This window comes from Ictalurus punctatus, chromosome 9 (genome assembly GCF_001660625.3).
Source record: "Ictalurus punctatus breed USDA103 chromosome 9, Coco_2.0, whole genome shotgun sequence".
Lineage (NCBI taxonomy): Eukaryota > Metazoa > Chordata > Actinopteri > Siluriformes > Ictaluridae > Ictalurus > Ictalurus punctatus.
In genome coordinates, this window is record NC_030424.2 from 30,599,306 (window position 1) to 30,613,738 (window position 14,433).

At 38.8% G+C, this 14,433-nt stretch overlaps 2 protein-coding genes across 2 annotated transcripts in view; both read left to right on the forward strand.

The window, feature by feature from the left end:
* The window catches only part of LOC128633558 (CUB and zona pellucida-like domain-containing protein 1), a 153,430-nt gene that overhangs the window by 58,750 nt on the left and 80,247 nt on the right, over positions 1 to 14,433 (forward strand). The gene's annotated exons all lie outside the window — the stretch shown is intronic.
* Positions 6,908 to 12,896, forward strand: LOC108261670 (CUB and zona pellucida-like domain-containing protein 1). The gene is made up of 8 exons (XM_053682541.1): positions 6,908 to 6,937; positions 7,086 to 7,184; positions 7,490 to 7,531; positions 7,712 to 7,744; positions 9,196 to 9,371; positions 9,828 to 10,219; positions 11,344 to 11,588; positions 11,795 to 12,896. The coding sequence occupies exons 5-8, from the start codon at positions 9,222 to 9,224 to the stop codon at positions 11,833 to 11,835; spliced, it is 828 nt and encodes a 275-aa protein (XP_053538516.1). The 5' UTR covers positions 6,908 to 6,937; positions 7,086 to 7,184; positions 7,490 to 7,531; positions 7,712 to 7,744; positions 9,196 to 9,221; the 3' UTR covers positions 11,836 to 12,896.

A 14,433-nucleotide genomic window follows, 5' to 3' on the forward strand; every position in this document is an offset into this window, starting at 1 on the left:
TAAACCCCATTCCTGCATTCCCACATGTATCTCTCTATTACAGCATATTCCAGGACATGAGCGTCATAAGGAAGTGGTTTATTTCTCCTCTTGTTGTCTATATAAACCTCTGTGAGGACAGAAATTCTGCAGGTGAGACAAGATGGAGTTTGGATTCGTGATATTTTTGCTCAGCTCTGCTCTTTTCGGGCACAGCTCTGGATTCACAACAGGTAAGTCTGCAATTAATCTTTTGAATAATTACTTGCTTTATGCTTTATTTAGAGTAGCAAAAATAAAAGCATTGTGCATTTTAATTGATGAGAATCTGTTCATCATCCTTTTGTTCACCACTTTAAAAGTAACTCTGATGTTATACATATTATGCAATAAAACACTCCATGTCATGCTGTTACAGTAATAATTGTTCAAAAGTTGTGGTACATTGTAACACACAATTATATACATATAACTGTACAAATGAACCAAACCAGGCATAACTTCAGGGTGGGCCAAGGCCAAAATAATAAACAAAAGAATTCTACTGTTAGGTAGCTAGCTTACCTAAAAGGAAAATAACAAAGAAAATACAAATACTTCCCAACTACCTAAGCCAAAAACAGAGACAAAAGGATCGTCTCCCAAAAGAAATGTCAGCCACACCCCTACTGCCAAGTGCCAAGTGCAAAATATATACAGTCGTGAAGAGTATACACTTAAACAGAAGCAGGGACAACCAAACTCAATGTCAAAAATCAGGCAAGAGTCAAAACCAGAAGAGCAGTCAGAATACAGAATTCGATAGTCACAAGGGCGAGCAACACGAACCAAACAATCTCCTAACAACAACAACAACAACAACAACAACAACAACAACAACAACAACAACAACAACAACAACAACAACAACAACAACAACAACAACAACAACAACAACAACAACTCACACGTAACCACCTCCAACATCCCACACCATTCTCACTCGTCTTCCTCTTTAAATATGATCGTCAATTAGTGATGTCATCCTGGGAGGCGGGAGCAAGGCAGGCTAGGGCAGGCTGGAACTCTGAAAGGGAGTTCAGACCTGCGCACAAAATATGGCACAGCACACAAAAAAACCTTCCCATCCCAAAGATAGCGGGTTTCTCCATTCTAGACATTCTTCCATTCTTTAGTTTCCTATTTACTTAAACGTCTCTAACTGAATATTTTCTCACTGTGTTTAAGAATCCACGACGACAGAAAGCTCACTGACAACAGGTAATGTTTCAGTACCGAATACTGACGTACTGAATCAGCAATCATATGAATATTAAAGGAATGAATTGATTTTGAGTTGATCTGTTATTAAATGTCAGATTTGTTTAGTTTAATTTATTTCATTTGATTTGACTTTTTTTTTTTTTTTTTAGATTACATTAGCCATCGTATAGGGGTACGCATATTTGTGATAGTGTTTAAAACCGTGGTGTGTTTCAGGTGGAGCTCCATGTGGTGGAAATCTGACTCAGTCACGTGGGGAATTTTTCAGCCCCAATTATCCCAATAATTATCCCAATAATGCACGCTGCACATGGAGCCTGCTGGCCGGAGAACTGCAGGTGGTTTCGTTAAACTTCACGTTCATCGAGTAAGAAATCACCTTCCTGTTTCTCACCTACTGATGAATCATACCTGACTTTTATTTATTTATTTATTTATTTTTATGTCTTTATTATTTAAGAATATTTGTTTGTGGTTAGTCTTTAAGGCTAGTTTCGTTACACTTTCTTCAGTTTGGAGTCAGGCTGGGACTTAATCCGCGTGTACAACGGTCCGACTGCTCAGCATTCACTTTTGGGTAATGTGAGTGGAAATCAGAGAGCTACCTTCAACTCCAGCAGCAGATACATGACCGTCGTTTTCTCCAGTGATGTCAGCGTGACTTCACAAGGTTTTCGAGCAGAATGGGCTTTCATAGGTAAGTGTTATTTAATCTCATTTCAACTCCATTCATTTTGTTTATGGACAGTTCAGTGAAAAAGTGATGAAAATAAATGTGATAAAAATCAATCAATCAATCAATAAATAAATAAATAAATAAATAAATAATATGCATTTACCAATGGCCGTGGTAGAAACCACTACCGAACATGCTGTTAAAAGGAAAATAATCAACTTCGGGGTGGTAACAGCAACGCCACTTCAATGGTCTGTTGAAGAGTGTAGCATTAGGAGAACTTTCTTCTCAGGGTTCTGATTCAGGATGAAAACATTTCAAAAATCATCACAGAAAACAGGTCACAGCGAAGGAGACCGTCATTTCGTTCAGAAGAGGGAAAAAGAAAGTGTGTAAAATGATGAACAGAACTGTTCCCACGACTGAGGAGTAACTCACAACACACAGCCATTTTGGTAACGTATTGATTTTTAAAATACATTATGATATTTTCTCAAACCAAATGAAACTTTCACACTTTTACTGTGTTTATAACACTGATACTGTGTTCCCTTTCAAAGGGAACTTTGACGTTGCATTTAGCATAACAGTATGGGAGCGCCTTGTGCGCGTGACCGGTATCTGAAGCTTGTGTAAAATCATGCCTCTACTTATAGGCCTGCCATGATCAGGTGACGTGGCACCTGCGCATCGCATGACATATATATATATATATATATGGCACCTCTGAACCACGCCACCAGCCTTATTATCTTCAGCGGGACTGCATGTCTGTTGTTTGTGCGAGGGAGGCACAGAAGGCGAGTGTGGCGGGCTGCCTCCCCTCCGCAGAGAGCCAGGGGGACCGGGCGGCCACAGCCTGCTAAGAGGCCTGATCTAAGAATGATCATAAAAGCAAAGCAGGCAAGGAAGGAACGGTCCTGAGGGGCCGTGGAGGGACGTATCAGGGGACATGAGGTTGTTAGGGCACTTAGCCCCCAGTGCTACTGTAGGGCCTGCCCTGGCCAAGGCCATCCCACGTTTTCAGCCTTCTCTGGTCAGAGAGCTGTCACAGGTCATATATGACCTGGTCATATCAATAGTAGTCCAAAGCCTTCCTTATGGTTTTTAAGTGACACCATCCTCAGTAATCTCATTGATCTTTAGGCCGTCCATGTCGGGCCATCCTCTCCACCTGCTAACCTGCTAAATCTTTGCTACACGCTTTAAGGACTGTCCGTGGCATGTACACATCTAAATTCAAAGACATACCTTTTAAATAACAGGGCCGAATTCAGCAAAACAGCCAAAAATGACGAAAAATAGAGCTCTCCCATTGTCAAGTTACAGAGGCCAAGACGGATGCAGGTGCAGAATTTTATTGTGAACAGCGCAAAAATAACGGCTAACACGGCGAGTCAACACAAAGCAACAAAATTTTTGATTTGGATGTATACTTTGGGTCATTGTCCTGCTGAAAGATGAAATTTCTTTTCATCTTCAGCTTACTAGCAGACACCTGAAGGTTTTGCATCTATCTAAAATCGGCCGGTATTTGTAGCTATTCATGATTCCCTCCACCTTGATAAATGCCCTGCTTCTGGCTGATGAAAAACAGCCGTAATGCATGATGCTGCCACCACCGTGCTTCACCGTAGCTTCGGTGCTCTTTTGGTGATGTGCCTTTTGTTTGCACCAAATATACCTTTTGGAATTGGTCTCATCAGGCCATACATACATTTTTGCCACATGGTTTGGGGGATTTACTTGAGCTTGGATGTTTTTTTGTGAGAAAGCGCTTCCGTCTAGGCGCCATACCCCACAGCCCAGACATGTGAAGAATGAGAGATTGTTGTCATGTGCAGAGTGTAATCAGTACTTGTCAGATATTCCTGCAGCTCCTTTAATGTTGTTGTTGGTGTTTTGGCAGCCTCCCTGGTAAGCTTTTGTCTTGTCCTTTTATAAATGTTGGAGGGACGTGCTGGGGTGATGTCACTGTAGTGTTCCATTTTCTCCACATGCTGATGATGGCCTTTACGGTGTTCCATGGTACATTCAATGTTTTAGAAATTCTTTAATAACCCCTCTCCTGATCGATACTGTGCGTGTCTTGTAAGCTTTTTGTGGACCATGGCTTCAGTAGTGGGTTGTGAAGAAAATCCCTAAAATGTTTCTGGTTGTTTTTCATTCAGGTTTTTATACATCATAATTTCACATTGAGGGTGGAAAAAGTTCTAACATGATTTATCCTGGTTTCATTTGCTTTTCATCATAAAAAACTGCCATTGTAACAGGGGTGTGTAGACTTTTAATAGCCATTGTACTTCAGACTCTACTTTATGAAAACAAATATATTTTTTCAAAATGATGTTGTGTAAGGCGTTCTATCTAAATACAGATGACAGCACATAAAGTTAACATTTTTAAAATGACTTAATAAGAAAAAATTAACTCCTACAGCCTGTGTGTGTGTGTGTGTGTGTGTGTGTCTGTGTGTGTGTGTGTGTGTGTAGTCTGGACCGCTGCTTCAACTGTGATTATGTGAATGTATATGATGGTCTGTATGACGTAATGAATCAGCAATCATATTAATGTTAAAGGAATGAATTGATTTTGAGTTGATTTATTATTAAATGTCAGATTTGTTTAGTTTAATCTATTTCATTTGATTTGACTTTTTCTTTTTCTTTTTTTTTTTTAGATTTCATTAGCTGCAGGGATCGTTGTGGTTATAACGGTACGCTCTGTTCCTGCACCAGCTCCTGTCAGTCCTATGGAAACTGCTGCAATGATTATTACGGTGAGAACTATTTTTAAAAATCTAGTTAATGTAATAAAGTTTTAAAAAATATCTATTTAACATAAGATACAGTGAGGGAAAAAAGTATTTGATCCCCTGCTGATTTTGTACGTTTGCCCACTGACAAAGAAATGATCAGTCTATAATTTTAATAGTAGATTTATTTGAACAGTGAGAGACAGAATAACAACAAGAAGATCCAGAAAAACGCATGTCAAAAATGTTATAAATTGATTTGCATTTTAATGAGGGAAAGAATTTTTGACCCCCTCTCAATCAGAAAGATTTCTGGCTCCCAGGTGTCTTTTATAGAGGTAACGAGCTGAGATTAGGAGCACTCCCTTTAAGAGTGTGCTCCTAATCTCAGCTCGTTACCTGTATAAAAGACACCTGTCCACAGAAGCAATCAATCAATCAGATTCCGAACTCTCCACCATGGCCAAGACCAAAGAGCTCTCCAAGGATGTCAGGGACAAGATTGTAGACCTACACAAGTCTGGAATGGGCTACAAGACCATTGCCAAGCAGCTTGGTGAGAAGGTGACAACAGTTGGTGCGATTATTCGAAAATGGAAGGAACACAAAAGAACTGTCGATCTCCCTCGGCCTGGGGCTCCATGCAAGATCTCACCTCGTGGAGCTGCAGTGATCATGAGAACAGTGAGGAATCAGCCCAGAACTACACGGAGTTGATCATGAGAACAGTGATGAATCAGCCCAGAATTACACGGGAGGATCTTGTCAATGACCTCAAGGCAGCTGGGACCATAGTCACCAAGAAAACAATTGGTAACACACTACGCCGTGAAGGACTGAAATCCTGCAGCGCCCGCAAGGTCCCGCTGCTCAAGAAAGCACATATACACGCCCGTCTGAAGTTTGCCAATGAACATCTGAATGATTCAGAGGACAACTGGGTGAAAGTGTTGTGGTCAGATGAGACCAAAATGGAGCTCTTTGACATCAACTCAACTCGCCGTGTTTGGAGGAGGAATGCTGCCTATGACCCCAAGAACACCATCCCCATCGTCAAACATGGAGGTGGAAACATTATGCTTTGGGGGTGTTTTTCTGCTAAGGGGACAGGACAACTTCACCGCATCAAAGGGACGATGGACGGGGCCATGTACCGTCAAATCTTGGGTGAGAACCTCCTTCCCTCAGCCAGGGCATTGAAAATGGGTCGTGGATGGATATTCCAGCATGACAATGACCCAAAACACATGGCCAAGGCAACAAAGGAGTGGCTCAAGAAGAAGCACATTAAGGTCCTGGAGTGGCCTAGCCAGTCTCCAGACCTTAATCCCATAGAAAATCTGTGGAGGGAGCTGAAGGTTCGAGTTGCCAAACGTCAACCTCGAAACTTTAATGACTTGGAGAAGATCTGCAAAGAGGAGTGGGACAAAATCCCTCCTGAGATGTGTGCAAACCTGGTGGCCAACTACAAGAAACGTCTGACCTCTGTGATTGCCAACAAGGGTTTTTTCCACCAAGTACTAAGTCATGTTTTGCAGAGGGGTCAAATACTTATTTCCCTCATTAAAATGCAAATCAATTTATAACATTTTTGATCTGCGTTTTTCTGGATTTTTTTTGTTGTTGTTATTCTGTCTCTCACTGTTCAAATAAATCTACCATTAAAATTATAGACTGATCATTTCTTTGTCAGTGGGCAAATGTACAAAATCAGCAGGGGAGCAAATACTTTTTTCCCCTCACTGTATATGTAATTTTTTAGACCTAAATTAACATTACTATTTATTATGAAATGTTTCAATCGGTAAATTAAAAAAAAAAAGATTTTACTTTTACTTTTGTATTCATTTTTTTTTCTTTTTGTTCTTTCCCTTGTTGATAGCATGCAGAGTTATAAACAGATGGAAAGAGCTAGTGACAGTGTGAAATCAGTAGTAGTGTTTGCAAAAATGCAGACTCACAGACATGTGATGTTTAATACATACAGTGTGAACTTTTTACCATTTTTCATTTAGATTATTGTTTCAACACCACCACCACAACAACACAAGGTAAAAATGTAATTGTCTTTAACCGGTGTATTCTCAGTAAAACTGCTCTGTCTCCTCAATTATTTCTCTTCATTTTGATCTAGAAATCGTTTCTGTTTCTCCATTCTAGACCTTCTTCCATTCTTTAGTTTCCTATTTACTTAAACGTCCCTAACTGAATATTTTCTCACTGTGTTTAAGAATCCACGACGACCGAAAGCTCACTGACAGCAGGTAATGTTTCAGTACCGAATACTGACGTACTGAATCAGCAATCATATTCATATTAAAGGAATGAATTGATTTTGATTTGATCTATTATTAAATGTCAGATTTGTTTAGTTTAATTTATTTCATTTGATTTGACTTTTTTTTTTTTTAGATTACATTAGCTGCAGGGATCATTGTGGTTATAATGGTGCGCTCTGTTCCTGCACCAGCTCCTGTCAGTCCTACGGAAACTGCTGCAATGATTATTACGGTGAGAACTATTTTTTAAAAATCTAGTTAATGTAAGATATATGTATTTTTTTAGTCCTAAATTAACATTACTATTTATTATGCAATGGAACAATCGGTAAATTAAAAAAAAAAAAGATTTTACTTTTACTTTTGTATTTTTTTTTTCTTTTCGTTCTTTCCCTTGTTGATAGGATGCAGAGTTATAAACAGATGGAAAGAGCTAGTGACAGTGTGAAATCAGTAGTAGTGTTTGCAAAAATGCAGACTCACAGACATGTGATGTTTAATACATACAGTGTGAACTTTTTACCATTTTTCATTTAGATTATTGTTTCACCCCCACAACAACACCAACAACAACACCAGGTAAAAATGTAATTGTCTTTAACCGGTGTATTCTCAGTAAAACTGCTCTGTCTCCTCCATTATTTCTCTTTATTTGGATCTAGAAATCGTTTTTGGTTCTCCATTCTAGACCTTCTTCCATTCTTTAGTTTCCTATTTACTTAAACGTCCCTAACTGAATATTTTCTCACTGTGTTTAAGAACCCACGACAACAGAAAGCTCACTGACAACAGGTAATGTTTCAGTACCGAATACTGACGTACTGAATCAGCAATCATATTAATATTAAAGGAATGAATTGATTTTGAGTTGATCTATTATTAAATGTCAGATTTGTTTAGTTTAATTTATTTCATTTGATTTGACTTTGGAGTTTGCATGTTCTCCCCTCACATTTGTGTAAATATTTGATGATATCTTTTCATGTGGCAACACTGAAGAAATGACACTTTGCTACAATGTAAAGTAGCGAGTGTACAGCTTGTGTAACAGTGTAAATTTGCCGTCCCCTCAAAATAACTCAACACACAGCCATTAATGTCTAAACCGCTGGCAACAAAAGTGAGTACACCCCTAAGTGAAAAACAGGATATGAGGGTGTATCTCAACAATGCATCAATGTATCATGAAACTTGATAAGTATCTTCAGTACTATGCCAGCAATGTACCCAAGACGTTTTATGTTTGTGCCACCTTGTGGTCAAGAACTGTAAAAACTTTAAATTTTTTTCCATTATATCATTTGAAGAATTTGTGCAAAATTCATAGGTAATTTTCCTATAATTCACTGGAGTATGCTGATGTGAATGCATGCCAAGGTCTGAAATTTAATTTAAATTTTTAATTTGATTTTGAAAAAAAAGAGCTACTCCTCTTACAAACTTTGTCCAATCATCACCAAATCTGTCACATCATCTACAGAGTAAGCCTCACAAAACTTATTTAAAAACTTATAAAATGTTGAATATTCAAAATGGTTTGCCCATAATGTGCCAACAAATCTGATAACAAAGCAGCCAAACAGGAAGTGAGGCTGCATCTCAGCAATGACTTTGTTCAATGACACAAAGCTTGGTACACATCTTAAGGGCCATGACCTGAGGCTAAGCAACAAATTTTATTGAACAAATTTCACCTACTGGTCAAAAGTAACATTCACATGCTAAAAAATGCTCACGTCTAAGTGCCATTTTTGCAACTCCTTCTCCAAATTATGTCCAATGTTCACCAAATTTGGCTCACATCATCTTGAGAGTTGTCTGAATAAAAGTTATCAAAGGAACTCTGATATTCAAAAGAATTCTCCCATAACAGTCTTGCAAATTTTTGAAAATACAAATCATACTTGAATCCCTTTGCCTATAGTTATTGCTCTGCTTTGCTGTGATTCCTTAACCAATAATTGTAGCATGTCTGTAAATATGAGGCTCACTGAGTCTGGGTGCTTGGCCCCAGAAAATGCTGCTTGCAGCTTTATTATTATTATTATTATTAGTAGTAGTAGTATTGGTTTTTTTATTGCTAATGAATTTGGGATTTCACTATAAAATATAAACATGGCCTGGACTAGTGGGACTCAGCATGGCTATATAGTGAACAGTATAGAGGTTGGTAATGAAATACAAAGAACACAATAACTAGATGCATGGTTAGAGTTTTATGTCAAACGTTGAATGTCGTGCAGCCCGTGTGGATTGCTCCTCTGACTCGATGAACATTGCCATCCGTAAATCCTACCTGGACTCACTGGGATTCAGCTGGTACGACCTTTATCTTGATGACCATCGCTGCAGAGCTTCAACTGACAACTACTATGTCACCTTCAACTTCCGTCTCCATAGCTGCAGCACCAGGAGAACGGTAACACTACACTTTATACAATATTACATAACATCCAGTGATCCAGTGAAATCCCACAATGCACTGCAGTAGGGTAATGTCATGAACCGCACAAAGTACACTCTCAGGTACTGAATTACCCACAATGCAATATCTGGCCAAAAGTTTGTGGATGGTCAGGTGTCCAGAAACATTTGGCCAAATTGTGTACCATCAGTCAAAATACCCTGTTGGAGAGGTTAGTACAGTAAGAACAAAAAAAAAAAACACAAGACAAGTATTGGTTGTTTTTTTTATTTATTGTTATTTTTAAATAACAAAGTACTGGTGGGTGGGAATTGGAGACCAGATTAAGGAGAAAATGAGAAAAAAACATTGCAACTCTGGAGGATAAATGTGTTGTCAGTCAAACTTTAGCTAATGGTGCTTAATTTTATATGCACTTATATGTACGTATTTATGTGCACTTCCCCCCAGACCGAGAATGGACGTATTATCTACACCAATAATGTGCGAGCAGCTCAGCCAACGTCGGATGAGATCACCCGAAATAATACAGTTTTCCCGTTGGTTGTGAGATGTGTGATGGAGCGTGATTCTTCAGTCGAGATTCTTTATGAGGCCAAAGAGATTACAAATGCAGCTATCACTGGAACGGGTCGGTTCAACACCACCATGGCCTTTTACCCATCCAGCAGCTTTTACTACCCCATCACCGATTCCCCGTACCGAGTGAACCTCAATCAGCAACTGTACGTGCAGGTGCAGCTAACCCCAGCCGAACCAAGCCTCCATCTGTTCATGGACTCCTGTGTGGCCTCGCCAAACCACGACTACAGCAGCCGCACCTATGACCTTATACGCAATGGGTACAACACACACACACACACTCACACACAACTATAACAAGTACACTGACACAAGCAACATTGTCCCTGTAAACCAATAGCAATACCTCAGTGGACCCACCTTTTAAAGGCAACACAAATAATAGTGTGAGCGTGTGTAGCTGATTGTCAGGGTTCAACATGTGAGTTACACTTGGCCCAACTATTACCCCCTACCAAGCAGGATGTTAGTGATAAGCTAACATTGTGTCAGGCATAGTGAGTTGTATACAGGAATGGTTTCATTGAAGGTTGAGATAAAGTCAACAAATAGCATCTAACACTAGGATCCTCAGGCTTAAGAAGTTGGAGGAGGTTATGTAACCCCATTATAATGTAACTGAGGTAATAAAGTAATGTAGCTGCATTATAAACCGACCTGTTAGTCCTATATGTGAACTGCAGTTATTCCAGTAAGATGAGTGCCCCACCTGCTACCTCCTATGAGTCAGGAAGTTAGTGATCCCTAGATCCAACTAGGCAGGCATAGTATGTTGGGAAAATGTAGTGGAGGAGATGAGTAATGATTGTAGTTAAGGTTGAGCTGAAGTCTACCGATAGTTCCCAAGTGTAGGCTCCACAGGTGCCTTGAAATTAGAATCAGTATGTCTTATTAGTGATGTTTTTCCATGCTGATACTGGGTTACACATTAAGTCTTTCAGCTCTTCAGAGAAGTTTCTATTGACTGCTCAAATACACCTAGATTGTGTGTCTATGGTCGGGGCACTCACAATTGCAGATCACAATTGTAAACATCAGTGAAACAGTTCAAATACCATCAAAGACTTTTACCCCTCCAGCAGGTTTTCCTACACCAGCACTGATTTCCTCACCTGAGTAAACCTCAATCAGGAACTGTTTACCCTTCAGCTTCTCTGAGAGGTGTTTTTGTTGCCCACAGTAGATCATATTCCTTGTTGTACAGGGAGTTGTTCTCTCTTTGGTAGACATCTGTAACCTACAAAGCTGCCTAGGAATGTAAATGAAGTTGTATAAGGTGTCATAATATCCATGAACTCTTTAAGACCAGTGCTTGCTATGTGCTGTCTCTATTTAGGCAGTTCATGTAACAATGATGTATTTATTTTTGTCTTTATCATTTCAGCTGTCAGAGAGACAACACGGTAAACATATACAGAAATGGAAATCGTTACTTCGCTCGGTTCAGCTTCAGCGCATTCAAGTTCCTGCGCACACACAACCAGGTGTTCCTCAAGTGTGATGTCATAATCTGCCCTGACAATGACTACAACTCACGATGTCGCCAAGGATGCAGTTATCGCAGGAAACGAAGCACTAGCTCTGATCACCACACTGAGGTCCTCATCCTTGGGCCAATCACACTCAAAGGTCAGAGGACAACTTGTGAATTTTGAGTAGGGACTTTGAAAGACTCTTATTATGCAAAAAGTGTAGAAGACAATCCCATAATTCTGTTTACTACACAATATGGTGGACAGACATTTTAAGGATGCGATGTATCATAAAATGTGATAAACAGAAAAGCAGGCTTATTGTGTATTCAATATTTTTTTAATTTATTTATTTATTTACAGGTCCAGAGGAGGCTGAGGCCAAGACGGAGGACAAGGAGTGAACTCACACTGACTGATTAATTAATCATTTAAATATAGTTAACACTGAATAAATTTGCTAATAGATTGTTGAGCAATCTCCCTTTCTTAAATACTCACCTGTTGATTTTTGGGGGAGATTTAAACTGTGTTTTTGACCTAAATTTAGAACTGTCTAATCCCCGTAATCTGAATCAATCTGCTATGTCTAAAACATTTTCCGATTCTATGTGTCAGAACGGTTTTGTTGATCCCTGGAGATTCCGTAACCCCTCTCTAAAAAAGTTTTCTTTCTTCTCCCAGGTGTATCATTCCTATTCGATTATTTTTTTATAGACAGCACTCTTGATTCATGTGTAGTTTCTTCTGACTATCTGGGTATTGTAATTTCTGATCACGCTCCTCTACAATTAGATATTCATCTTTCCATTTATAAACTTATCCCATCACCTTGGAGATTTAATTTTCTTCTTTTGGCAGACACAGACACTTCCTACTTAAATTTTTGTGCCTGTGGTTGGGTTTTAAAATATCTATATAACCAGCGATAGTTATTGGATAGCCATGATGAGCCGGTGGGGGGGTGTGTTTTCGGTGATTGTACTTTTTAATTTTGTTTTCCTTTGTTTGCATAAAAAGAAAAAAACTGTGAATGAATTTATTACAATGCTGATCTAAAATATAATAATTACAAGACAGCATAGGATGAGGTAAAACTCTAGAACCAGCTAAAATACAGTAGTGGCAATTGTGAAAGTAGACAAAACATGTCAGTGCTTTGAAGGATGTGAATTGGAACAGAATAATGTTATTCAATTGCGAATCTGTTTTTAGAGGATTTAAACCTAACATGGTGAACAAATTATATTATACAATTCAGGCAATTTGACTGGGGTTATCTCATGTAGTGTGGCAAGTAATAATCTGGAAAGACCTTTGTAATATCACAGTCTAAAACTGGATTTAAAGAGATGCGAATCAGTAAATGAAATCACATGAAAATGAATAAATAAATATGGAAAGAAAAAAAAAACACTGGATAATTTGACTAACCTTCCTCTATTAAAGCATTATCTAAAGGCAAGCTGGTGTGGTGTCATTGGTGTTATGATAAGAAAATAATTATATTTATCTGTTAAAATCTGAAGAACTTATATATACACAGTACCTAAAAGAAAGTGACTGTAGAGCAGTAGTTTAAACATATTGTGCTACCTCATCAGATACCACTGGTTATGAGAAGACAGTTCTAGCAATGAAAATCTTATAGCAACACTAGCTGAAATGATAAACACAAGATTCTTTGTTCACAGAGATTGATAATAAAATGTAAGAAAAATAAACATTCTGTGTAGTAAAAAAACAAGCAGACAGAACGGTGTAATGAGGTGGAGTTACTGTTACTACCCCATTTATTAAATGCCCAATTCAGCCATGAAACTCTGTCTGAGTGCTGATTGGCTCCCTCAAAGCCATGTAACAGCCTATCAGCCATGCTTCCCACCAGTGTAACCCTTTATAATCCTGACCAACTTACCGCCTAAGGCACGCCTGCGCACGCTACTAAATTCCGTATCCTACCCTCCTCCTCCACAGAACCACTGTCTAGATCTGCTATGAGGAGGGATCCTCCTTCGTAAACATCAGCCTTCTCTTCTTTCTATATCTGTCCGTGTCTATCAGAGCAAGTATACCAAACCTATTCCCACTCCATCCCCATCTATAAAAGCTCACAATTTCACTCAGAGAGTTGTCATGGCAGAAATACATTTACAGTTACATTTAACATTGCGTAAAATAAAAAATAAACAAGTTAGTTTCTGTTCTCACTCACGATATAGCAGCTATAAGCAGTCGTTTCCTCACCAGCCCTCTCTTTTTACCCTTACAATGTCTCCTTACAGAAAACTTCACCGTAAAAGCGATTACACGCATCTTTAAATGTGGAGTGTTCGTGTGTCCCTGGGAATGAGCTGTTACTGTAGAAATGATGATGCATGAGTTTTCCAGTTGTCTCAATGCATGGTGGTGCTGTCTACATTAAAAACACCCTAACACCACCCAGTCTAGATCATGCCCACATCGCCACTTGAATAGGTGTACACTGGATGCCAAGCAGGACTGTAACAAGGATCTAAATTTAGGTGAGGTCCATAATGCAGAAATGCATCACAGGGGATATATACATCACAGTACCTACTGTGCATTTCAGTAATTTGCAATTTCCGTTATGTTAAACTCCTATTCATAAACTGCCACGACTCCAGAGCATTTCATTTTATTGATTGAAATATTTTGGTTTACAAGACACGTTTACGTTTTTTGGGTTCAGCCTCCAGAAACAGTCCGTTTGACAATATCCTTTTTGTTAGCTTTCATATTTATTTTAAAATGACACAGTAAATCCGCCTCGGACATATTGAACATACATACATCAGTATTCCTGACAGTTCAGTTCCTTTATCTTTCCATGCATTTAGAATATTTTCAAACTGTTCACATTGAACTGATTAAATAGTCGAGCTCGCTCTTACCATGAATAAATCATGTATTTAATACAGCTGAACAGATTTGTTCAGTGCTGTGCATGTTTTATTTACATTAATTGTTCCTTGTTGTAC